Source organism: Talpa occidentalis, unplaced genomic scaffold (assembly GCF_014898055.3).
Source record: "Talpa occidentalis isolate TD23 unplaced genomic scaffold, MPIMG_talOcc4v2.1 talOcc4.12, whole genome shotgun sequence".
Taxonomy (NCBI): domain Eukaryota; kingdom Metazoa; phylum Chordata; class Mammalia; order Eulipotyphla; family Talpidae; genus Talpa; species Talpa occidentalis.
The window spans coordinates 441,525-466,381 of NW_023601212.1; the positions used below are offsets into that span (position 1 = coordinate 441,525).

A 24,857-nucleotide genomic window follows, 5' to 3' on the forward strand; every position below is an offset into this window, starting at 1 on the left:
CCCGCTGTCCCCCCAGGCGACCCGCTGTCCCCCCCCAGGCGAACCGCTGTCCCCCCCCGCTGTCCCCCCAGGCCACCCGCTGTCCCCCCAGGCGACCCGCTGTCCCCCTCAGGAGACCCGCTGTCCCCCAGGCGACCCGCTGTCCCCCCCAGGCGACCCGCTGTCCCCCCAGGCGACCCGCTGTCCCCCCAGGTGACCCGCTGTCCCCACAGGTGACCCGCTGTCCCCCTCAGGAGACCCGCTGTCCCCCCAGGTGACCCGCTGTCCCCCTCAGGAGACCCGCTGTCCCCCCAGGGGACCCGCTGTCCCCCCAGGTGACCCGCTGTCCCCCCAGGCGACCCGCTGTCCCCCCCAGGTGACCCGCTGTCCCCCCAGGCGACCCGCTGTCCCCCTCAGGAGACCCGCTGTCCCCCCAGGCGACCCGCTGTCCCCCCCAGGCGACCCGCTGTCCCCCAGGCGACCCGCTGTCCCCCCAGGTGACCCGCTGTCCCCACAGGCGACCCGCTGTCCCCCTCAGGAGACCCGCTGTCCCCCCAGGGGACCCGCTGTCCCCCCAGGTGACCCGCTGTCCCCCCAGGCGACCCGCTGTCCCCCCAGGCGACCCGCTGTCCCCCCTCAGGAGACCCGCTGTCCCCCAGGCGACCCGCTGTCCCCCCCAGGCGACCCGCTGTCCCCCCAGGCGACCCGCTGTCCCCCCAGGCGACCCGCTGTCCCCCCAGGCGACCCGCTGTCCCCCCCAGGCGACCCGCTGTCCCCCCAGGCGACCCGCTGTCCCCCCAGGTGACCCGCTGTCCCCCCTCAGGAGACCCGCTGTCCCCCCAGGCGACCCGCTGTTCCCCCCAGGTGACCCGCTGTCCCCCTCAGGAGACCCGCTGTCCCCCCAGGCGACCCGCTGTCCCCCTCAGGAGACCCGCTGTCCCCCCAGGCGACCCGCTGTCCCCCTCAGGCGACCCGCTGTCCCCCCAGGTGACCCGCTGTCCCCCCAGGCAACCCGCTGTCCCCCCTCAGGAGACCCGCTGTCCCCCCAGGCGACCCGCTGTCCCCCTCAGGCGACCCGCTGTCCCCCCTCAGGAGACCCGCTGTCCCCCCAGGCGACCCGCTGTCCCCCTCAGGCGACCCGCTGTCCCCCCTCAGGCGACCCGCTGTCCCCCTCAGGCGACCCGCTGTCCCCCTCAGGAGACCCGCTGTCCCCCCAGGCGACCCGCTGTCCCCCTCAGGCGACCCGCTGTCCCCCCTCAGGAGACCCGCTGTCCCCCTCAGGCGACCCGCTGTCCCCCCTCAGGAGACCCGCTGTCCCCCAGGCGACCCGCTGTCCCCCAGGCGACCCGCTGTCCCCCCTCAGGAGACCCGCTGTCCCCCCAGGCGACCCGCTGTCCCCACAGGCGACCCGCTGTCCCCCCTCAGGAGACCCGCTGTCCCCCCAGGCGACCCGCTGTCCCCCCAGGCGACCCGCTGTCCCCCCAGGTGACCCGCTGTCCCCACAGGCGACCCGCTGTCCCCCTCAGGAGACCCGCTGTCCCCCCAGGCGACCCGCTGTCCCCCCAGGTGACCCGCTGTCCCCTCAGGCGACCCGCTGTCCCCCCAGGCGACCCGCTGTCCCCCTCAGGCGACCCGCTGTCCCCCTCAGGCGACCCCGTCCCGCCCTCCCCGCACGTGTGTCCCCCGCGGGCGCCCCTCTCCCGGGCCGCGTAGTGTCCGCGGCGGGGCCGCAGGCCGCTGCTCGGAGGCCGCCGAGTGCTGCGCCCGGCGCGGACTCTGCGGACAGCGGGACTGACCTTCAGCGGCGCGGGTGGGGTGGGGGAGGGGAGCCCGTGGGGCGGGACATGCGGGGAGGGGCGGGGCGTGAGGGCGGGACCGTGGGCGGGACGGGGCTGTGGGAGGGATAGGCCTGCGTGGGGCGGGGCTCCGGGGGCGTGGGGCGGGGCCCCGGGAAGGGAGGGGCGGGCCCCTGGAGGGCGGGGCTTCAGGCATGGGGGCGGGGCTCCGGGAGGGCGTGGCTTCAGGGGGCGTGGAGCGGGGCTCCGGGAGGGCGGGTGGGGGCGGAGCGGGGGCGCAGGTGCTGCGGGGCGCCCGCCGCGGCCCTGAGGGGGGGCGGTCCGGTCGCGCGGGCTGAGTCCCTGCGCCGCCCCCTCGTGGACGCGAGCCCCTGCGTCTGCAGCGGGGCGCCGGGGCGTCTGTCCGGTGGGCGCCAAGGCTTGGGGTTCCCGCCGCGAGCGTGACGCCCGCCTTCGGGGCGCGCGCCCCCGGGGCACCCCCGCGGCAGGCTGCTCCCGCCCCCCCCCCCCCCCCCCGCGTGTGTCCTCGGCTGCCGGGCGCGCTGGGGGGGGCGCGGCGACGGCGCGGGCGGCGTGGAGGGCGCTGACCCGGGGCGGCCACCGGCCGCGGCCCAGCCCCGCCGCACCCCGCGGGCATCGCGTCCATCCGCGCCGGCCGCGTCCACTCGGCCCGCCGCGGCGCGAGGGCGGCTGTCCCCGGGCTCCGAGCTGCCGCGGGGGCTCCTGCCCTGGGCCCACACCGCGGCCGGGCCGGCTCTGAGGCCCGCCGTGGGCCTGGGCGCTGGAGGACAGTGTCCACTCACCCTGGGGCTGCCGGCTGTGCCCTGGGGACGGACGGGCCCGCCCCCAGCCCAAGGCGCTGGGCTTCAGGGGCGGAGGTGGGCGCTGGCTCTGGCCGAGGCTGCCCGTGCCCTTCCGAAAAGTCGTGGAGGCAAGCATGGCCTAACCGTGTCCAGCTCCGGCCACCGCCCCCGAAGAGCCCAGGGCGGCCAGGGGGCGCGGACACAGGCTCTGGGGCCCAGGCCCCGGCTGTGGTCTCGGCGCTCTGCTGGCCACTCCCCAGCTGCACGGGTGCTGGCCGGCCCCACTGCCCCGGGGCAGGCCGGAGCCTCTGATCCTGCTGGACCTGCTTTAGAGAAACTCGCCCGACTGGCCTCTTTACCGACGTGGCAGCTGCGGCCGGGCCCCGCCTCACACCGGGCGTGCGCTGCAGGCGCTCACGGTAACTCCCCACCTCGCGCCCTGGCCCACAGGGGCGCTGACCTCCTCGAGTCTCGCCTCAGGCGCAGGGGCTCCCCGCGCCCCAGAGAGGCCAGCGCCGCCTGCTCACGGGGGACAGCGCGCGCAGGCTTCCTCCTCTGCCGCCCGTGGGTGCGTGTGGACCCGCCTCGCGCTCGAGTCTTTACCCCCAAGGCCAAGAAGCCAGAGCGGAGACGTTTCTCTCCCAAGCCGCTGGGCGCTGTCTGCCGTTCTCTCACAGCAGCTCCGCTGGCGGGCGTCTCCGCTTTTATCTGTCTTGCCGCAGGAAGCGTGTTCCTGGTCCCGGGCGGGGCCTCTGGGCACAGCGGGCCCTGCGCTCCCTCGGGGGCAGCAGGTCCGGGGCCAGCGCCGCAGCACCCTGTGCCCTGCTGCCTGCAGCCACGCCGCGGGCGCGCGCTCTAGCCGTGCTCTCCTGCGGGCGCCGAGCGCCTGGCCCGGCTGTGGCCCCAGAGCCGGCGCCATGGTCTCCTTGTCCTGCTTGGGGGCCTTGCACTTCTTGAACTATGGCGTTTGTAGCTTTAATCGCCATTGAAGACTTTTAAGCTAATTTTCTACAATGTCCTACAGGCGCACGGAGTGGAAAAAGCCCGTACGTGCCCCAGGTCTGTTAAAGCTGTTGCTGCCTCTGTTGGCGTCCCTGGTGCAATGGCCGCCACCCGGCACCCCCTCCCCCATGTCAAGCGCCTGCCCCTAGTGACCCTTCCCCTGCCGCGTCTCCTCCCTGTGTCCAGTTGTCGGTCTCGAGTATGCTTTGCTGCCCTCACAACCCCGGGCAAGCCGCTGCGCCTCAAGCCATCAGGCAGGCCGTGGGCGGGACCGGGGTGCACGCAGGTGGCCGCCTGAGGCCCCACGCAGCAGGGGAAGAGCTGTGCCATGGGCTGCGAGGGCCACACCCGCACCCACTGCCCTCCCCAGTGGCGCTGCATGGCGGCCTCACCGCACTGGGCAGGGGCTGCTGCTCTGACCGTCCGCTCAGGGCCGCCAGGCGCTGCCAGTGGAGCTGGGCCTGACTGTCCTGGGGTTTGGCCACATGTGGCTGGGCAGGGGCACGTCCTCTCCGGCGCCAGCTCACCCACCTGCCCCTGGTGGCAGAGGCCCGCTGAGGCCGCCCCCAGAGTGACCGCCCTAGCAACGCGTCTGCCTCCCCCAGCCTGCACGGTGCCCATTCCTGTCAGGGCCGCTCGGTCACTGGCGTGTTCCGCAGCCGCCCCCGTCCCGACGCACGAGCATTGTGGGTCCTAATTCGGGGGGGTGGCAGGACGGAAGCCACAGGGACTCTGCCCACAGGGACACATGCCGGCCCCCGCTGTGGCTGAGGGCCTCGTAGGGGCACGGCCCCGGCCAGCAAGCGCGGCCGGCACTCGCTGCCGGGGACCCAGCGGCCTGGGACAGCCAGGGCTGGACTGCGCACACCTGGGTCCCCTGGTTCTAGCCCCACTTGGGAGGGGTGACGCTGCTGCTACTGTCCGCTGAGTGGCCTCAGGGTCCAGTTAGATCTCGGATCTGTTTTGCTAAAATAGGCCCGTGAGGGCCTCCCCTCCCCCATAGGTGGTTCCAGCAAGTTCCCCAGGGGCCTGGGGCGCGCGGCCAGGTTAGCTCACGCAGGATGCAGCACAAGGCTCTTGTCTCCTTTATTCAAAAAATAAATATCTCACCTTTGGGTGACAGAGCTCAAACCACGGAAGCAGAGCAGACAGACAGGGCTTTGGCAGGTGGGGTGAGGTGGGCAGCGCGGGGACCCACACATCACCGGCCGGCTGGGCGGCAGGAGGGGCGGCAGGAGGGGCCAGGCGGCCCAAAGGCACATGGAGGCGCCGGGGATGGGGGCAGGGGCAGGCCTCACTCGGTGCCTGCGGGGCGCGTGGCCACGTACACAAAGACCACGATGAGCAGCACGGCCAGGGCCAGCGTGGGCAGCACCACGGTGGGCACCTGCCGCCGCGCGTCCTGCATGGCCTGCTTGCGCTCCTTCTTGTCCCTGGACGTCTCCTTCCTGGGCTTTCCTTTCAGCTGCCGCATAGCCCCAGCAGGCGGGCCCGGCGGGTGGGCTGCTCCTTGCGTCCAGCTGCTCTGCGGAGAGAGTGGGGGTCAGCGCCGGGCAGAGGAGGGAGGCGGGTGGGTTGGGGGCCACAGAGGGCAGCCCCCGCCAGTCTGCAGCAGTGGGTGAGACCCAGCCCGGGAGCCCAGGGCAGAGGCGCTCTCGCTGGTCCTGGGGCAGGACAGGGAGGCCTGGAGCAAAAGGATGGCACTGCAGGGTTGGGAGGGCCTGAGAGCCCCCGGGGGCAGGGCAGTGCAGGGTTAGGTCGCCCCGTCAGGCTGCGGGTCGGGGACACCGTGTGGACGGTCCAGCAGGCGCGAGGAAGGGGCCGGGTGCCTCTACGGCCTGCACCTGTGTCGTCCCTACTGGGCCAGGCAGCACCCCTGGGGCTGAGGGTACAACCCTGCCGGGTGCCGAGTGCACGTCCTGCCCACCAGCGCCTTCATGCGCTCCAGTGCACACCCCCAGGGACGGGCGCGGGATCCCGGGCGGGGCCGAGCCCTGCACAGACGGCAGCGAGGTGGGCCCTGGAGGGCGGCTCGCGGTGCGGGAGGCCTCGGCACCCCTGAGGGGCCACTCTGGCCACGGTGGACCATCGCCTGTGAGCTCGGACCTCTCCCGGCCTGGTCTCCCTCGGTGCCGCCTACTCTCCTGCTTCCCGGCGCTGCCTCTTGCGTGTGGCAAGCTCCACCGCCTCCCCACGCCTGCCCGCAACCTCGGCCCACGCCACATGGCGAGGTTCCTTGTCCAGGCCCGGTGGCATGTCAGGGCCTGGGGGTTCTCTCAACATGGCAGGCCCTGGGCAGCCGGTGACCGCACCCCCAGGCTGCCACCCGGCGACTCCCATCCAGGACGCAGGAGCCCCTCCCACCCCCCACTTCCCCACCCCTGGCTGCGGAGGCCAGCGGGTGTCCATGGAGGCTGCGGCGGGCTCACAGGCCTGAACCCGCACCCTCCCCGCGGGGACAGCCGGGCTCAAGCGTCACAGCCAGCCCAGGGCCCAGAACCAGGGCATCGGTGCCAAAGGCCACGCAGCCTGCTGGGCCCCGGGGACCCGCCTTCCTCGGTGGCTCCCACCTGGCCCCCCCCAGCCCGCCTCACTGACTCCCAGGACACCCTTACATGGTCCAGGCGCGCAAGCAGGTAAGGGCGCCGCCGGGTTCCGGCCCCTGGCCCCTGCCCTGGAGACCAGACCTCACAAAGGGCGGGGTTCCGCCCTCTGCCCTGGGGACCGGCCATGGGCCTCGCCCGGGCTGCAAGGCGCAGGGGGTGGGGGGCTCACAGCGGCTTCTGCCTCTCCCACATCCGCCCGTGTCGCGTCTGCACGGTCTTCGCATGGTGTGGCCAGGACGGCGGGTAGCGGGCCAGCCGGGCAGGCACAGGCCCCACTTCACACAGCCACGTCCAGACCGCGGCCCGGCGAGGCTCGGCCTCCCGTCAGACAGCCCGTCCTGCTCTGCGGGACGCTGAGAAAGTCCGATCTAATGTGCAGAACTCGCTCAGCAGCCAGCACACCGCACCCGGCTGCCCCGGCACCCGGCCCAGGGGGCTGCCCAAGGGCAACATATGGACGGTTTGCTGTTTTGTCGGTTTCGTGCCAGACACCCCAAGTCCCTCGGCCCAAGGAGTCCTGCCCCGCTTGGCCCTGCTGAAAACTGCCCGACCATCCGTCCGCGGCTCAGCAGGTTTGTTTAAAGGTTTGCAGGGAGCAGGAGGCGGGTTCAGGGCCACACACCCCCAACTCCACAGCAGACGTCAGCCAGCACCCCAGGGCAGGGGTCCCCCGCGCAGCTCGTGGGCCCAGCGCCCGCCCAGGGGCCCGAGCTGGCCAGAGGGGACCCAGCCGACCACCGGGCTGCCCCAGCAAGTTCCTGCTCCTGGGCTCCTCCCTGGGCCTCTGCGCTGCCATGGAAACCGGCCAGGGCCGCTCAGGGTCCCCGCAATCGCCCGAGGCGCCCGGGCCGGGAGCGCCTGTTACAGCCGCACGCCCGCCTGCGGCCCGGGCCTGGGGTGCACGCCCGCCTGGGGCCTGGGGCCTGGGGTGCACGCCCGCCTGCGGCCTGGGGCCGGGGTGCACGCCCGCCTGGGGCCTGGAGTGCACGCCCACCCGGGGCCTGGGGTGCACGCCCGCCCGGGGCTTGGGGCGCACGCCCGCCCGCGGCCTGGGGCCTGGGGCGCACGCCCGCCCGCGGCAGGGCCCGGCGCCTCGGTGCAGGAGGCCGCGGCGGGCCTGGCGGCCGGCGCTGCGCTCGCCCCGGTGCCGCGAGATCCAGCCGGCGCCGCGGGCCCGGCCGCTCGGGGCCTGCGGCCGGCGGGGCTGCCGGAGGACGAGGCCTCGGCCGCGCGGGGCTGCAGGTCAGGCCCGGCGAGGCCCGCGGGGTCCCGGCCGCCCCGAGGCCGCCCCAGGCCGGGGCCCGCGGCCCAAGTCCCCGCGCGGCCGCACAGGCGGCGCCGCGCCCCGAACCACTTGTTTCGGGGACCAACTTCGGCCGGAGCCGCCGCGCCGCCCGACGCGCAGCGCACGCGACCCGCGCCGGGGGGACCGGCCCCCCCAGGCCCCCCGCCCGCCCCGCGCGGCCTCGGGCCGCCCCGACTCTTCCGGCCGCCCGGCGGGGCCCGAGCCCGGCCCCCCGCGCCGCTCACCTCCGCCGCGCCAGCGCCAGCGCCGGGGAGACGTGGCGGGCCGCGGCGCCCGGCCCCAGCCCGCCCCCGCGCCCAAGCCCGCCCCCGCCCCCAAGCCCGCCCCCGCCCCCAAGCGCCCCCCCCAAGCCCGCCCCCCAAGCCCGCCCCCAAGCCCAGCCCGCCCCCGCGCCCAAGCCCGCCCCGCGCCCAAGCCCGCCCCCGCGCCCCAAGCCGCCCCGCCCCCCAAGCCGCCCCCGCGTCCCAAGCCCGCCCCCCGCGTCCAGCCCGCCCCGCGTCCCAAGCCCGCCCCCGCGCCCCCCCGCCCCGCCCCCAAGCCCGCCCCCGCGTCCAAGCCGCCCGCCCAAGCCCGCCCCCCGCGCCCCCCCCGCGTCCAAGCCCGCCCCGGCCCGCCCCCAAGCCGCCGGCCCGCCCCGGCCCGCCCCCGGTGCCCCAACCCTAACGCGCCGCCGGCCCCGCCCCGCCAGCCCCGCCCCTCCCGCGGAGCCCCGCCCCGTCCCGCGCCCCCGCGAGCCCCGCGCCGGCCCCGCCCCGACGTCCTCCCGCCGGGGGCTGCGGCTCCGCCCGCGCGCTCGTGGCCACGCCGCAGCGGGTCCCGGCCCCCACGGGGTCCCCAGGCGGGGGGGCGCCCCCTGTCCGCGCGGGCGCTCCCGGGCCGGGTCCCGCCCCTGGCGGGTGTTGGGGGCCTGGCCCCGGCGGGGCGGGGCGGGGCGGCCGCAGGCGCCCCAGCGCGTCCCCGCTCACCCCCGGGGCCCGCGCTGCCCTGCGCCGCCCGGCCGGGCTCGCGGGCGAGGCTGCGTCTGGCGCTGCCCGGGGCCGGCGGCCAGGAGCGGCCACGGCGCCTCGCGCACCCCGGGGGCCGCGGGCTGCTCCCCGGGCCGGCCGCTCGAGGCGCCGGGAGCGCAGCGGGGCGGCCGGGCGCCACAGGCCGGCGCGGGCGGGAGGCTGGCGGCTGCTCGGTCAGTCAGGCCCCGGCGGGCGCCGTCCCCGCCCCGGGACGCGCGGCGCCTCCGGCCAGCGGGGCCCAGCGGCGCCCGCGGAAGCCCCGCCCTTGCGTCCCGCTCGCGGGCCCCCCGGGGGGCAGCCCCCTCTGCGCGCGCCGGACAGCTGCGGACCCCCAGGCCCCCGCGCTGGGGTCCCCGAGGCCGCCCCAGGCTCTGGAGCCGGGCGGGGAGGGCGGGGGCGGGGCTGCCGCTGTGGGGGTGCGGCCCTCGGTGGGGCCCCGCCCCGGCCCCCAGTGCCGCGGCTGCTGCCGGAGCCCCCTGGGGCCGCGCCCGCGCCCGCAGCTGGGTTGCGCCGCCCGCCTGCTCTGCGCCCCGCCCTGGCCCTGGTGGCCCGCTCACCCTCCCGCGCCTCTGGCCTGTACCCCGGTTCTTGTAGAAATAAATAAATCTTTAAAAAAACGATTCAGAAATTGAAAAGGGGGGGCCTCGCGGCCACCGCTGGCGGGCGGCGTTGATGTCCGGCCGGGTTAAAACCCGAGCCACGGAAGGAGCGGCCTGGTGCACGGGGCCCCGACAGGCTTCTCCGGAGGGGACAGAGCCAGCCGACCGCCACAGCCGTCTGTCCCCACCGCCTTCGGGGCTCGCCCAGGCCTCGGTCCGCGGCTGTCGCGAGGAAAGCGGAGGTGACCGGCTCGGGCAGGTGTCCGGCGGCGCCAGTCCTCGGCCAGGGGGCCGCGAGGGCAGACGCCCACCCGGCCTGGCGGGACCAGCCCGGTCCCCGCCCGCGGCTCCTGTCACCGGCGTCCTTGCCCGCACCCCGCTCTGCGGGCGGTAGGTTTGGGCTCGGGCCTACTGACCCGCTGGGCTTCCGTTTCCCGACTCTGGGGAGTGGCGAGGCCGGTCCTTTCCTGCCCGAGCATTGTGCTCACGCTCCCGCAAGGCGCATGTTCTCGCTTCTGGCTTTGCGGGGTGCTGCAGTCTGGCGACTGGCCTGAAGAGGGGGCGCTGGGGGCGCAGCGGCAGAGCAGGGGGGGCCTGCAGACTGGAGGCCCTGATGTTTGAAGCGCACACGAGAGGCAGAGGGAGGCCATGCCCCTCCCAGTGAGCAGAAAACAGGTGATGTCCAGAATCTGCTGTTGTGCTCCCCACTGTCTCTGGTGAATTCTCTCACCCTCCTGCGCCTCTGGCCTTGTATAAATAAATTTATCTATTTATTTAGTTCTTATATAAATAAATCTTTAAAAAAGAACGAGGCCCACCTGGCAGGGGCGCCAGGGAAAGGCCGCTCAAAGACAGAAACACGAGAGGTCAGGTTCAGCCGCCGCGTTTAAGCTGCAGGTGGCAACGTGTCCGGAACCAATGTAGTGAGGCGCGCCCAGGGTAGTTTTTAAAAATGGCATAGGATGGAAAAGGCACTGAGCTCAATGTCATCTCTTGAAATGTTTTTTGCTGCCTATGCGCATTATGTCCTGGGCCACCGGGTAAAATGTGTCTTTTGCTTTGGATTCTGGCAAAAGAAGACCTGGGGCAAAGAAAGGAGCCAGGAGATGCCCCCGTCAGCCTCTCCCGGGCAGCAGCCGACACGACCCATGGGGTCCAGTTCCAGACCCGCCCTCCTCCGCGGGGCGCCTCATCCTGAAACAATAGGAAAAGGCGCCCTCACTTTCCTGAAGTCTAGACCGGGCATGACACGAGCCGCCCAAGGGCTGTGGACCGGGCGCTGGGGGCCCAGCAGAGCCCAGCCCGTCCAGCCCTGCTGACCCTGGTAGGAGACAACCTGCTGGGTGGCGGCCTGGAGGGTGAGGCGGGCTGCAGACCGTGGGCTGCAGCGCCTGCCCCTGCACCCACCTTGCCCATCTTCCTTCCTGGAAGGAGCCGGACCCCTTAGGTGAGGCACTGATGCATGGGGCTACCCTTAAACCCAGTCACCAGGGGACAGACAGGGCTCTGCCCTCAACAGCATGGGCTCAGTTGGGCAACGGTGACACACCGCCGGCCCCCACGGGTGATCCTCGCTGAGGGGAAGGCGCCGGCCGCGGCCAGAGGACCGAGGGGAGTCTGTGGGGCCAGGGGCGCTAGCGGGATGTGTAGGCCGTCAGCCCACAGGCGCCAGTGGCCAGGTGGCGCATGGCCGGGCAGTCCCCAGAGCTGTTTCCAGAAGCAAGCGCTGACTGTGAGTAAGAGCAGCTCAGGGGGTGAAGGGCTAAGGGGGGCCCCAGGGAGGGGGCAGCGTTGGGCTGGGGAAGGGGTGGAGGTGGGTGCGTGCCTGGGAAGTCAGGGACCCCCTCCGGGGTGGCAGAAGGCACCTTCCTGCTGGGGGAGCTACCACCAGCTCTCCCTTAGCTGCCTCCGGCACTGAGGGGCATGGCCTGGGGGCCCCCATGCTGCCTGCATTAGGTGGGGAGCAATGGGAGGCAGACCTGACAGCCGGGTGAGGACAGTCCCCCCCACCAACTCTCTGGGGGGTGCCCCAGGGCCGCAAGCTGGTGGCCATGGCTCCGTTGGCTCTCAGTGAGGGGCTGCGGTGCTAGCCCTGCAGGCGCACCCCCCCCCCCCCCGGGGCTATCTGGCTTGGGGTGACCAGTTGTTTGCACGGAGGCTGTCTGCTCTCAGCTGACCCAGAAACCGCTTAACCAGAACTGTGTCCACACGGGAGCAACCCCTCGACACCCAGATGCAGGTGCTGCCGGCGAGGTCAGGAGCGGGGGCGCGGAGGCTGCCCTCCCTGCAGCGGGACAAGGGCTGTCGCCTCCTGCCTTGGCCAGCCGCTGGCCAGCCACAGCCCGGCCGCGCCGGAGGACGCCCTGCCTTGACGCCCAGGCGCCCAGCCCTGGGTCCAGTCCCGACAGAGGGTCAAAGCCCAGTACCAGGCGCCCCCCTCTTAGTCCGGGGAGCCTGGTGACCCACCAGGGGTGTGCGCCGCGGGTGTGCGCAGGTGTGTGCGGGCGTGAGGTGTGTGCAGGGGGCCGGGGTCAGGGGCCGGGAGCTGCTGCGCGAGGCCAAGCCGCCCGGCGGGACGGCGACCGGCGCTGGACGGCCCTGCCCGGGCGGTGCGGCCCCTCCCCGGCCGGCGTCCCCGCCACGCGCCCGCCCGCACGGCGCCCCGCCGCGAGCGCCCGCCTCACTGGTCCGTCCCGCGGACCCGCCTTTTTAAAAACGGCCCAGAGGGCGCCCGTGGGGTCACCGTCGGACCCGCGCCCGGCCCGGCCGGGAGAGGCTGCGGGCGCCCCTCAGGCTGTATCCGGGCTGGGGAAGGCCGGGCGGAGCCCCCCGCCCCTCCCCCTCCCCCGGGGCCGGCCCCCGCCCCCCGTCTCCCCCGCCCGTCAGCGGCCGCGAGGGGCCCCTCCCCCCGTCAACCGCCGGGAGCGCGCGCTCCGCCCCCTCCGGCACTTCCGGGGTCACGGCTGCGTCTCGACCTCCGGGAACCGCCTCCCGGCCGCCGAAGGTGCGTGGAGAGCGCCCCGCGCGCGCCGCGGGCGGAGGAACAATGGGCCGCGAGCGCGCGCCTGGCGTGCGCGCCCCCGCGCGCCTGCGCCGTCCGACCGCCGGGGAGGCGGGCGGCCGTTCCCGCCGCGCCTGGCGCCCAGGCCGGGCGGTTTGAATGACGGAAGTGACGGCGCGACGCTGGCGGCCGCGCAGGCGCACGGACGGCGGTTGGGAGCGGGTCGGCGGCCGCCCGCGCCTTCTCCGTCCCGCCTGCGGCGCCCGGCCCCGGCTCGCGGCTCTCGGGTGAGCCCGGGACGCGCGGGCGCGCGGGGCCCGGGAGGGGCGTGCTCGGGGCGGGGCGCCGGCCGGGGCGCCGGGGGAGCGTGCGGGCGCGGCTCCCCACCCGCGGCGGCTGCCGGGCCGGCTCCGGAGGAGGCGCCTGGGGTCCGGCGCGGCCTCCCGCGCGCGCCGCGGCCTCGCCGGGGCCGCTTCCAGGCCGGGGCCGCCAGCTCGGCGGCGTGAGGGGCGGAGCGCCCGCCTCGGCCGAGCCCCGTGGCCACACGGCGCCCGCGCCCGCACGGCCCGGCCCGGCCCGGCGGGGCAGCGTCCTCCGCGGGACGACGGGGCGCCCGCGGCTGCCCTCCCCGGAGCGCAGCAACGGGCAGCTCAGACCCGCGCGGGCAGGAACGGCTGACGAGAGACGCGAGGCCCACGGCGCGCGCCCCCCGCGGGGTGCTCTCGGGGAACGCGCGGGCGGTGCCGGGTCATCGCGGCCGCCGGGAGAGCGGCCGGGACTTGGTGGAACGTGAGGTCAGCGCAGCGCGAGCTCTCGCTCCCCGGGGAGCACCGGGACAGGTGGCAGCCATGGTGGAGAAGCCCGGTAGGCGCCCTTCAGTCAGGCGACCGGAGTTCACTGCACAGCGGGGCGGGCCAGGGACAGGCCAGCCTCGCTCGCCTCCCCAGGGGTGCGCCGAGACGCCCGCTCCATCTCCTCTGTGGTTTTCTGGCCCAAAATGCATAACCTCATTCTGGCCAGAAGAAAAGCTTAAGCAATGCAAATGGGACATCCTACAAAGGAACAGGCCAGTGTTTTCCACAAATGTCAGCACCTTGAAAATCAGGACAGACTGAGGACCTGCCCCCCATTAGAGGCAGCAGAGGAGGCGGGGGGGGGGGGGACCCTGCAGACCCCCTGCAGACCCTGCAGACCCCCCCCCCAGAGAGGCAGCCAGGAGATGTCCTGTCCGCGTCCAGCCCCTGAGCCGGTCTGCATGGATGGCGGGCTTGGGCTGCTCCTAGCCAGTGACGGCCCCGGGCAGGGACACTAATAGGGCGAGCCCCAGGAAGCGGAGGGTAGGGGAAGCCTTCTTTAGACTGGCCGAGTCACACCAAATAGGGACTCCTCACTGTGGGATAGCAGAGGACAGGGCTCTCGGGGGCCCTCAGAGACTCCTTCCTCTATCCTCTGTACACCTGAGTGTGAACTCGAGCGCTGGACGAGATCTCGAGTCTAAACTCTTGACTTGTGCCAACATCAGAGTTGTTTAAGTGATCGTTTAAAAAGCACACCCTTGTAGTGACTGTTGAAGAGCTGGTGGGGATCCGTTATGTCTGGTGGTTGAGTTAAATAGTGCGGACTGGGTCTGGGAAGCAGAGCCCTGTGCAGCGCCAGCAGTTTTGCTGGCTGTGAACATGTTATCAGAGGTCTAAGGGTTTAGCTGTAATTGTGAAAACATTTTTCTTTGAAACACATCTTTTTAAATATCTTTTTTACACACATCTTTTTAAATCCTTTTTTTATTCATGTTGGGCAAACTGGAAATCCCAATCGGGAAAAAGTCAGGTCCTACTTATTGCAGGTAACTGGCGATCTCTGTAGATGAGTAAAAACATTTTCAAGTAATTCTGGTACTCTCTCCACTTTGCGCCTTCTCACCGTCTGAGAAACGCAGGTTTAGTTTCTGAATTTATAATTGTTGTTTGTAGGTAAATTGGACTTTGCCCAAATTATTTTGTTTGCATGCATACAGTCCTTTAAATGTTGAAAGTATTAATATGTATTTTTAAAAATATTGTCTCTGTCACCCTATTTTAGTAGCCTTTTCTGTTTTTAAATCAGGACCTTTAAAGTGTACAGAAATGAAAAGGAAGGTGGTGAGTACTTGCAAGCTGAAGTTGAGTCCCAATGAGGAAGCTTGCATTTTAAAGGAAGATTATGAAAGAAGACGAAAATTAAGACTGCTGCAGGTAAGGTTGATTTGGAATGGAGTCGGCCTACCTGAGTCGTTAGGATTTTTACTGAGAGTGTTCTGAACAAGAGGTTGTGTTTAAAAACCTTTACTGACTGCACATGGGCCCAGGTCTTGCACTTTAACTAGTTAGGGAATATTTGAAAAATGGCAGTGAAGTGGTAAATATATTGAAGAAGAATTTGAAGATAGGGGTTGTTCAGCCCAGTAATTATTGGAAAATAGTTCAGTGGTTATTTTTAAAATTAAGTCACTGATAACATTCTAGCAGGAAGACTAACTAAAAAGGTTAATATCTACTGAGACAAATTTATCAAAAGGTTGAAGATTATTTTTTTTAGAAGTCCTTTAGCGTGGGCCTCCCCGGTGGCGCAGCGGTTGAGCGCTGGGTTGCGAAGCTGCCCACGGCCTCTGTGGCGCCGGTTCGATCCCTGGCTGCTCCCCGGCCACCGGAGGAGGGTCCCACATGGCACACAGACCTCTCCTGCCGCCCGCTGCTCCCCTCAGCAGTGTACTTTGGTCCTTCTGCCTGCTCTGCTCCCCGCTCTGGCTCTGGTGAATTCTCTCACCCTCCCGTGCTTCTGACTGTACCCAGTGCTTGTATAAACAAAAACAAACAAATAAATAAATAAATGAATAAAATACGTGCCTCTTTAAAAAAAAAAAAAAAAAGAAGTCCTTTAGCGTAAGATAAGTCTTCGTGAAGCATGCCTTCTAGACAGAATTCTGTGCTCGTCTGGGCTATAAGTTTTGCAGACTGATGCTCACCCTGTTATACATGATAATGGCAATCCCGTTAGGAGTGGGGATCCAGGAGATAATAGCTCATCAGTTAAGGAACTTCAAAAGTAGTCTTGAGAGTTTAATTCTTTTCTACAGGACTTGGATTTTCTGCTTTCCATAGACCTTAGCTACTATAATATGAATACTCAAGAGAGAATTGATACACCAACAGAAACCTTCCTCTTTCCAGATAGCTTTTCAAAAAAGCTGAAGTAAGCCTCTTTCATCTAACAGTATTTGTTTTTTAGGTTCGAGAACAAGAAAGGGATATTGCTTCGCAAATAAGAGAAGACATCAAACAGAGGCGAAATCAGCACTTTGCTCGTCTGGCAGAGGAGCTGAAGACAGAATGGGAAGAATCACAAACTCAGAAAATAAAGAACTTAGAAAAGCTCTACTTGGCAAGTTTAAGAAACATGGGAGAGGGCCATCAACAAGCCAAGGAAAATGTGAGTGAGTCCCACTTGACTGCCTGCCTGATAACAGTGTCAGCTGAGGGTCGGTCATGGCTACTGGGCTCCTGTATGGAATTTGTCTGGGGAAGCCTTAACCTTTTTTGTAAGTTTAATATAACTCCAGGATGCTGCTGGGTGCGCTCCCCCCTAAGAGTCCTGTCCAATGAAAGCTGTTGTCTTATGATGTTTACATTGGCCTTGTTCTCTCCTGGACCCTCGCTCGGGATATGTAGAGCAGTGGCCCTTCTGCACTGGCAGTGGCTGTTTTCAGACACTTTGGACAGATTAATGGGGTGAATTCAGATGATGTCCCACCTTGAATTGTACTCAGCTTTTATTCACAGACAGTAGTTAGATTTCTTTGATGACTTTGAAAAGGGCCAACAGGGCCTCCCTTGGTGGCGCAGGTGGTTGAGCGTTCCGCTGTGAAGCTGTCCTCTGCAGTTCCATCCCGGCCCGCTGGCGAGAATCCCACAGGGCGCGGCAGACCTCTCCTGACTCGCCCGCTGCTCCCCTCAGCAGTGTCTTTCAATCAGTCTGCCTGTTCTGTGCCCTGCTCTATCTCTGGTGAATCCTCTCACCTCCCGCTCATCTGGCCTGTACCCCTGTTCTTGTATGCGTGAATAAATAAATCTTTAAAAAAAAAAAAAAAAGAAAAGGGCCAACGGTCAAGTAGAATTTAACTCAGTGTGAGCCCATGCCCTGACCTTGTTTTGCTTATTGTGATTTGGGGTTGTCAAAGCCCTCGATCGTGGTCCCTCAGTCAGTCACATAGAAATAAATGAGCTGGGGTCTCCCTGGTGGCACAAGGGGTTAAGACAAAACCTATGAAGCTGTCTGCAGCCTCTTTAGCACGAGTTCGATCCCCAGCCAGGGAGCTACCCACATGGCGTGGCAGACCTCTCCCGTCTCCCTGCTGCTCCCCTCAGCAGTGGATTTCAGTAGATCTGCCTGTTCTGCTCCCCACTCTGTCTCTGGTGAATCCTCTCAGCCCCCCACACCTCTGCCCTGTACCCCAGCTCTTGTATGCATAAAGAAATAAAGTTTAAAAAAAGAAAAAAATGAGCTGGTTCCAAGGAAGGCGAGTCTCTGATGCCCCACTGCTAGCCAGGAACAGGAGGATCTTTAGCGAGTGTGGCGGTCAAACGTGCCCCGTGTCCCTGGCTGAGTCTCGGTGTAGCTTCCAGTGCTCATCTGACTGCAGCTGTATCTGCCCCAGTGTGGTGGGCCCTCTCCTCGTCGCGTGAGCAGCTTTTACAGTGTCCGCCTGAGTGGGGAACTGCCCAGTTGATTGTATTTCGCATTTTCATGGTGTTCAACTTGACATTTTTAGTCATATGTGTTTTTAGGAACCTGATTTGAATGTTCTGGAACAGCGGGCCGCAGAAAGAAAAAGAAAAGCAGAAGTGAGGCATAAAGAGGCCCTGAAAGTGCAGAAAAATCACAAAGAAATGTTAATGAAAGAAAAAACCTGGTAATAGTGACTTTCGCCGCATTCCCCCACCCGCCCACCCTGAAACTGTTATGGCTGGAAGTAGAGGGCACACGGGCAGGTTCTAGCAGGCGGGGACGAAAAGCCGCGTGTGCACCCATGGCCTCTGTTAGACGTGTCTGAAATCAGAGCAGCGAGGGAGCGCTGGCCGGGCTGAGCACGTACCACGCGAGTGCTCCGCAGGATTACGCGGCCATTCAGAGCGCAGGTCAGCCCGAGTCCGTTCACCTCAGACGCAAACAACCAGAAAGAAAAGAATCAGTGTGATTGAGAACACCGATGGCGGTTAGCAGGCTCTGGGGGTTGCCACTGAGTGCTCTTCAGGTCGTGGAAACGAGGGAGGCGTCCTGGTCGCTGTCTGTGGTGGCCCATCTTGCCAGCACCGGGGTGGCTTCTAGACTGTTGTCAGGTGGGGACCATGAGCTCTTGGCTGGGTCAGGCCCCCACAGAGCCTCTTCTGGGGAGACCTCTCTAAACCTCCTCACTGCAGCCATGCTTGTGACTAAACTGCGCGTGATCCCATGGCATGGGACTGGGGCGTTTCTTGAGATCCTTTTTGACTCATATTTCTAGCCGTGAGGACGGGACAGCTGTCACTTGAGTGCTTGGTTTCTGACATCGCTTGTTTTTTAAGGCATCTAAAAGCTCGAAAGGAAGCGCTGCTGGTGGAGAAGGGGAGATCTGCTAGAATTGCAAGTCTGCCCCCGCCGCCTCCTGCTCTTTTTGAGGTAAGTTGCTTGAGTGTTGAGTGGAACTGAGCCCCGGTAACTCTTTACCATCAGTGGCCAGTTCTGGTCGAGGGCCATTGGCTTAGACTTCATTTTTAATTGCACGAGGAAGACAGGAGCCCACAGGGGTGCGCGGGCACAGCCCTGGCCACCGTCGTGCCCGCGCCCTGGCTGGCCGTGGCTTGAGGCCCTTCTTAACAAGTGCGGCTCTGATGGCGCCCCTGGTCGTCTGACGCCGCGTCTGTTCAGTTTGCCCCAGTGCCTTGAAAAATGTTTTTGTTGTTGGGAAAGCTGCAGTATTTTTGATTTTTAAAACACTATGAATAATTTGGTCTTTTTTTTTTAATACCCTTTATTCATTGGACAAAGAAACTGGATTATTTATCCTGTAGACTCACTGTCTCGCAGGTAAAGTAACTGCTCTCATAAACCCACACAAGACTACGAGAGTGTTGAGAGTAGATTATTTATTGGATGAAAGTCCTCCTTTTGTGATTTGCAAATTACTGTTTAAGCCAATTTACTAAGTAAAGTGGAAATTAATACCAAAAAAATCATTCTCTTTATATCAGCTATTGTGGTCATTAAAATTACAGTTTCTCTTAATCTAAAAAGTTAAATGCTGGTGAGAAAACACACAGGTGCAGGGGTGTCTTCCTCCGCTTTGCAGTCCGTCTGGGCACAGCCCTCTGCCTCAGGCCTTTGTCTGCAGCCTCCTGCTTTGTGGGCACACCATCTGCTGTGAGCATTTGATCCCCGAGAGTGAGACAGAGTCAGGTTTCCGGCACGCCCTTGCTTCCTAGTGCTCTTAACCAGCCCCGTCACAGTTAAAGCAGACAAAGCATTGTCTGTACAGGTGACTGGGCAAAAATGACCTGTGTCAGTGTGAATGATGTGTAACCGTGTGGCTGTGCATTTTCCCCCAACTCTGCTGTGGCTGTTTTCACAAGAGAGAGTGCTGGCGGGGGGCGGGGGGGGGCATCCATTTGAATGTGGGTCCTGGAGGTGGCGTTTCACCCGCAATACTTCAGCTCCCAGTAAGGGTCAGAGCTTTCTCTCACAGACCACAATAGCACACCAAGAAAAGTGATGTGAAGTCCTACTCCTGCTTATTGCATGGTCATCGTTCAAGATCTTTCATCGTCCCTAAATCACCTCACGGCACGTCTTTCCTTTTTTAAGACCAGAATCCGGCTGAGGCTCGTGTGTTGACCCGCTGCTTTGTCTCTTGGTCTGTTGGTGTAGAACTCATTTCTGCTGACTCGGGCCAGCTTTTTAAATTCAGATTTTTTGAAGGGACTGGACTAGCGGTTCATCGTCTATGTTTATCGTGTGTGTTTACGATGGGCTTGCAAGCGCTCCTTCATCGAGGACGTGTTTTTCCTCACAGTCTCCGTGTGATCTGGGAGCTGATACTTTGTCCCTGGGTGGGTATCTGTGCGCCTTCTGCTCTTGCTCCCCGGCTTGCGTCTGTTCAAGAGACTTGCTCTGTCCGGTGGGCGTGAACCGCGGAGCCAAATGATGCGGCACAGGAGAGGCCTGCGCCGTGGGCCTTGGGGGACGCTGTCAGTGATTCAGCGTCACCTGTTCAGTATTCTTGCCTCAGTATGACCAAGATTGTAATCTAAAGTCCAGTTTAATGGAAAGATACATAATCCTATGTGAATAAAAGAGTGAGGTCACATTATAAACATTGATAAAAATATGAAGGTGAGGGGTTTTTTGCTTGTTAAAGTCCAGCTTTAAATGAAAATGCTTTTAGCCGAATTATCTGTTTTCTGTGTTCCATTTTTCAGAACATTGACGTAAACCGAATTCCTTCAGTGAAAACTAGTAGCACCACTTACCATCACCTTCACACTTTCGTGAACAGAGAAATGGACACAAAGCAGGTGACTGACTGACCGTTCTTCAGCCCCCCTTCTCCATTCAGTTCACAGAGCTGTTGCCCGCTTCTGCGTGTGCTGTGCCCACGTATCCAGATTGGCGTGAGGGAGGACAATGTTAAACCTCACGGCCTAAATGGGATGAAATGTTCTTCTTCCTACGTGTTATTTAATGTTATGCACATCAATATATTAATTTTGCAGGTTGTAATTTCGATTTAGTCTAACCTTGGTCATTTTGTCTCACATTATTTAGATTTGCATAGACGTTTATTGGCCTTTAAAGGGATATAGTACATTACATAAACTTGTTTAGTCAGCACACTCTCAATACTGTCTCCTTACCTCACTATGTCAGTTATAAAAAATTTAATTCATGTATATGTAAACTTTCGTTGTCGTCATTTAGTGTTTCCCCTGAGTAACAGAATTTAAACACGTAAAATATGTAAGATTTTTATGTAAAGTTACATTTGGAATGTTTACCTTTATTTGCAAGGGGTTGTGGGTGGTTCAAATATTATAGTAAATTCAGGTCTGTGGCCCTCCCCCTCGTCTGGCGTTACTGTGGTGTCAGTGAGGTGGTGACTGTGCATCATGTAGTTGTTGGTTAGGCACACGTTCTAGGGAGCCAGATATTTTAAGTAGGTGTTTTGGTTATTTGGTCTCCCTGTGGCTGAAGCCATGCAGAGATGGCTGAGAACTGGGGGCCAAACCTCAGTCCTTCCTGTGTGGCTGACATGACCTTCGATATCTGCGGCGTCCTGGCTGTCAGCCTGTGGGAGTTTACCTTCCATCCTGGTTGCTTTAGTGGCTTTTCATTGAGAAGTAATGGAGGGAAAGTGTTGGGTGAGTATGGCACAACCTGGTTTGAAATGATGAACTTGTAAAGTTTTACACGAATAACCTGAACTTGTAATGTGCTGCTACAGTCATGTGCACATAGTATAAATTTTATATAGGCAGGAAAACGTGGTTTTAAAGGTTTTGATTTGCTTCACACTTCTATAAAATTGTCTAAACTGTCACGACTGACTGCCAGCCAGATCCCCATTTGGCTGCTGAGGAAGAATCTAGAAGACTGGACGACCTACAAAAGCAAGCCGTGCAGGAGCGGGCGGAGCGCTGTGAAAAGGCGCAAGCACGAGGCTCCCGAGCACTGCAGAGGATCCACCTGGCCCAGGTAAGGAGGGGCTCTGGCTGTGCTGGAGAGTTTTCCGACTGTTTTACTCCCATTTCAAGTTCAAGGTGGGTAAAGCACTTCCCACTTGGTATTGTAAAATTTTTGCTGATGATGAATTTGTTGAAAGCTTAAAATTTTAGTTGGCCCAGAAATAATCTGAGAAGGCAGACGCCTAATCACTTTTTGATTTATTCATGTGAATTACATTTGTGCAAATGCAAATTTTAGGATGCAGAAAACAGCCATGTGCTTAGAGGTGGGGCATGGTCCTCCCTAGACCCAGCTGAAAGGCAGCCGCACAGAGCCGCCCCTGCGTGGCCAGACCTGGCACGTGGCCCCTTCTGCCTGGCTCAGTGTTGAGTGTTTACTGAGACGCTGCGTAGCGATGGTTCATCTTAGAAGGCTGGTTTCATGTCCTTGACTTGACTAGCGCGTTTGGATGTCTTCGTCTGAAGACAGTGTTTAAGTTTCCCGCAGGAGTCAGAGGTCACCTGATGAAAGCTCTTTCGTGTGTTGGAACTGAATCTTGACCCTTTCCTTTAAATGTTTAGTTTTTATAAACTAGTAGTGAATTATGAGTAAAATAACAAACTGGATTATTAGCGGTGACTTTCCTCATTTGAAAATGAAACCTGCAGAAGAGCAATGGAAGCATCTGGAGGCGGAGCACGGTCCTCTGTGGACCGGCCGCGTGCAGCGGGAGGCTGTCTCCGGAGCTCTACCCCGCCCTCATGTCCGCTCTCAGTCGGCCACCTGCCCGCCCCCAGCTCTGCTCACCGTGTTTTGTAAGGGTCATGTCGCTTGGTAAAACCCTTAGGAGCGTGCCTGGACCTGGTGAGCTCGTGGGGATGCCAGCGGGTGGGAGAGAGCCCAGCCTTGGGGAGCCGGAAGCTCGGCCTGGCATGCTCGGAGCTGTGAGGGCATGAGACCATCTGGATCTCGGTATACAGGAAATGAGCCGTTGATAATTTGAGTCTTTTTCAGACAAAAAGTAATTCACCCCCCAGGTGACACAATGCGTTACGCTTTACCTAGGGGAGCTGGCGTGCGTGTGCCCCTCCCACTCCCCACACTCGGTGCAGGCTCTTCCCCTGTCCTTGGAACTGTGCCGCTTTGGGGTTGCTGGCTGGCCCGTTCTGCTGTGGGCCCCTTGTGATGATGTCAGGAGCAGCTTGGCCCTGGCCTCCCCGGGTTATCCGTAGCCTGCCCCACGCCCTGTTGGGGTGAACAGCGTCTTTCTCTGCCCCCACGCCCATCTCCTCTCCTCTGAGCGGTGCTCACTGCTTCTTCACGGGTGTGCTGCCTCAGCCTCTTCATGTGGCTCAGGCCTCCGGGGCTGAGATCTCGGCCCTCCAGTCCCCGACTCCAGCGTGGGGCTAGATGCTCCAGCAGGAGGCGGTGCCTGTGCTCTCAGATGCTGCGGTGAGGGCAGCCAGGCGCAGGCGCACATCAAGCCCCTGCAGCTGCGGGGACGCGGAAGGGCGAGGGCAGCCTGGCACCGTCCGGCCCTCGGTGCCCCAGCCTGGGGTATGTGGCTCCCGGAGGCTGGGCTGTGTGCCCGAGAGAGGGGAGCTGTTCCTGCAGATGGTCTCGGAGCCTGGTGGCTGCACTAGCGCCGCCTCTCACGGGCCTGCTCCCCGAACACCGGCCACCTGCTGTGGCCTCCAGGCCATTGTGTCCAGGCACCTAGCGTAGTGTCTGGCATCCGGTAGATTGTGTTTGAGCACGTGCGAGGAGGCCTTCCCAGCCTGCTTCCTCCCGGTTCACACTGTCCCCTCCCTGGGGCACAGCTTGTGGCCCAGCTGCCGCTGATGAATTCTCTTTCTTCTTGAAGAATCAGGAGAAACTGATGAAAGAACTCGAGCAGCTCCAGCAAGAGGACCTGGCCCGGCGGAGGCGCACGGTGGCCCGGATGCCCCCGCAGCTGGCGGAGCTCCCCTACAAGCGCGGGGAGACACGGGAGGACTGGCAGCGAGAGCTGGAGTTCGCCTTCGAGGACATGTACAGCGCGGACCGGAGTAAGGCTGCCTCACAGGCGTTCAGCGCGGCTTTGCCGCGTGCTGTGGGGAGATGTCTGTCTTGATGGAGCAGTTTTTATTTTGAAATGAGTTCTCGGTTTGAAAGAGGCCCTGGTGCTCCAGACATGGAAGCTGCGATGCCTCCCAGGGGCTGGGTCCGCGTCCACGTCCGGCAGCCACTGGCTTCAGCGGCCGATATGATCCTCACGGACCGTCTCTGTGATTCTTTCTCAAGAGGTGGAAGGAAACCTGATCTTGCACCTGGAGCCGGAGCCTCTGCCCACACTGGCCAGCCAGGTCCAGGATGAGGAGCTGGACCTGTCCGTGGAGCAGGAGCACGGGGCGGAGACGGAAACCCTCCCGGCAGTGCACACAGAGTCGACGAGCTCCCAGGAGACAGACGGTAACGACGTGGCTGCATGCAGTATGGGGTTCATAGCCCGGAGGGCCGCTCGCTGGCGGCGGGTCGGGTCTCACTCCCAGTGACTGGCACTGCAGGGGTGATGCCAGGAGGAAGCCGTGTTACCAGGTTCCACCGCCAAAGGCCCCTTCAGGAGGATAGGTGGGCAGGGGCTTTTCTCGGCAGGAAGTGCGCCCGGAGGTCACTGTGAAGGTCAGCATCTGTCGCCGAGTGCTCCTGCTCATGCAGACACTGAAGCCCAGTGTCTGAGGAGCAACCGCCTCCTGGTCCTGCTGCGCCACGGCCTGTCCAGCTGGGGGTCAGCGCTGGCCCACGCTCCTGTGCTGCGCCCTGGGAGGCCAGTGCCCCCCAGTGTGGACTTGCGTGTTGCTGGGTGTCTTGATTTCCTAAAATAGCCAGGAGCCCCGCTGTTTTTTTTAGTTTTTAGTTTTAATTATTGGCGGTTACTTTAAAAGATGAGTGATTTGCAGACTGTGGAGAGTCAGAGAAGCGGCGGAGGAATGCCGGCACGTCAGCCCGTAACTGTGGACATAAGACGAGACCCGGCGAGGAGAATCTGGTGTTGAGGGTGGAATCGCGGCTGTCTTTAGGGGCTGTTCATTGGGGGTGCAGGGAGGGGCCTCCGTGGCAGTGTTCCACACGCTCACCTTGCCGTGGTGGGCCTCGGGCGCCACCCGCAGGGCTCACAGTTCTGGTGAGAGGCAGGCAGACCAGCTGCCACTGCCGCTCGAGCTGGCTGGCTGGCTCCTCACATCCGAGAGCCGTGCACCTGCTTCTGTACCTTAGGGCGCTGCTGGCATGGGGCTGGGTTTCAGTGCTGAGCCCTCAGCCTAGTGGAAGGAGTTTTGATGAAACAACCAAGGTGTTTTGTTGTTTTAAGACTTATTTAGTTACTCATATAAGAACTGGGGTGCAGGCCAGAGATGCGGGGGGTGAGGACTCCCCAGAGACAGAGCGGGGAACAGAACAGGCGGATCCACTGAAACACACGACTGAGGGGAGCAGCGGGGAGATAGGAGAGGTCTGTGCACCATGTGGGTCGCTCCGTGGCCGGGAACTGAGCTCAGGTCACAATGGTGACAGTGCTGAGACTCAACCCAAGGCCAATAGGGAGGCCCCAAAGATTTTTTGTTTAAAGATTTATTTATGTAAGAACTGGGGTACAGGCCAGATGCGTGGGAGGATGAGAGGACTTACCAGAGACAGAGCGGGGAACAGAACAGGCAGACTGACGAAACACACTGTTGAGGGGAGCAGCGGGCAAGACAGGAGAGGTTTGCTCACCATGTGGGACCCTCGCTGGCCAGCTGGGATTGAACCGGCGCTGCAGAGGCTGTGGACAGCTTCACAGCACTGAGCTCAACTGCCTGCGCCTTTTGGGGCGGCCCCCCCCAAAGATTTATTTAATTGAAGGTATCAGCTTAGGAAAGATAGGTTGGAGAAATGTTCCCATTTCTTTACCGGAAATGATTTGGCAGCACTGATGTGCAAAAATGTGAAGTTCTGACTGGTGAGCTTTTCCTCTGTAGCCTGCTTAGTTAGCATAGGCCGGATTTGGG

General features: G+C 63.6%; 2 protein-coding genes across 12 annotated transcripts in view; one reads left to right on the forward strand and one right to left on the reverse strand.

Moving 5' to 3' along the window:
* Positions 1 to 4,434: 4,434 nt before the first annotated feature.
* Positions 4,435 to 9,935, reverse strand: SMCO4 (single-pass membrane protein with coiled-coil domains 4). 5 transcript variants are annotated; one of them, XM_054692959.1, is made up of 2 exons: positions 9,917 to 9,935; positions 4,435 to 5,100 (listed from the first exon to the last, which is right to left on the reverse strand). In XM_054692959.1, the coding sequence occupies exon 2, from the start codon at positions 5,052 to 5,054 to the stop codon at positions 4,875 to 4,877; it is 180 nt and encodes a 59-aa protein (XP_054548934.1). In that variant the 5' UTR covers positions 5,055 to 5,100; positions 9,917 to 9,935; the 3' UTR covers positions 4,435 to 4,874. The 5 variants fall into 5 exon arrangements, with proteins under 5 accessions (XP_054548934.1, XP_037360089.1, XP_037360087.1 ...); XM_037504192.2 differs by lacking the exon at positions 9,917 to 9,935 and adding an exon at positions 7,717 to 7,748; XM_037504190.2 differs by lacking the exon at positions 9,917 to 9,935 and adding an exon at positions 7,717 to 7,745 and having other exon boundaries at positions 4,435 to 5,105.
* CEP295 (centrosomal protein 295) overlaps positions 6,560 to 24,857 on the forward strand; it is a 39,410-nt gene continuing 21,112 nt past the window's right edge. For 3 of the 7 annotated variants that reach the window (XM_037504735.2, XM_037504737.2, XM_054692953.1), the window contains exons 1-9: positions 12,848 to 12,963; positions 14,203 to 14,330; positions 15,364 to 15,564; positions 16,920 to 17,044; positions 17,697 to 17,790; positions 19,587 to 19,682; positions 20,719 to 20,859; positions 22,694 to 22,877; positions 23,113 to 23,280. In XM_037504735.2, coding sequence (XP_037360632.1) covers positions 12,948 to 12,963; positions 14,203 to 14,330; positions 15,364 to 15,564; positions 16,920 to 17,044; positions 17,697 to 17,790; positions 19,587 to 19,682; positions 20,719 to 20,859; positions 22,694 to 22,877; positions 23,113 to 23,280 — 1,153 coding nt within the window. In that variant the 5' untranslated portion in view covers positions 12,848 to 12,947. Of the gene's footprint in view, positions 6,759 to 12,076; positions 12,103 to 12,327; positions 12,387 to 12,847; positions 12,964 to 12,986; positions 13,166 to 14,202; positions 14,331 to 15,363; positions 15,565 to 16,919; positions 17,045 to 17,696; positions 17,791 to 19,586; positions 19,683 to 20,718; positions 20,860 to 22,693; positions 22,878 to 23,112; positions 23,281 to 24,857 lie in introns of those variants that run through there. The other 4 variants (XM_054692951.1, XM_054692952.1, XM_037504738.2 and 1 more) reach the window with 4 other exon arrangements.

Bases quoted from the DNA above. Each gene is read 5' to 3' on its own strand.
- SMCO4 (XM_037504189.2), bottom strand. From the start codon at position 6,312: ATGGCCGGTCCCCAGGGCAGAGGGCGGAACCCCGCCCTTTGTGAGGTC. The intron at 5,106-6,195 runs GTAAGGGTGTCC...CTCTCTCCGCAG, and splicing joins TGCTTGCGCGCCTGGACCAT to AGCAGCTGGACGCAAGGAGC.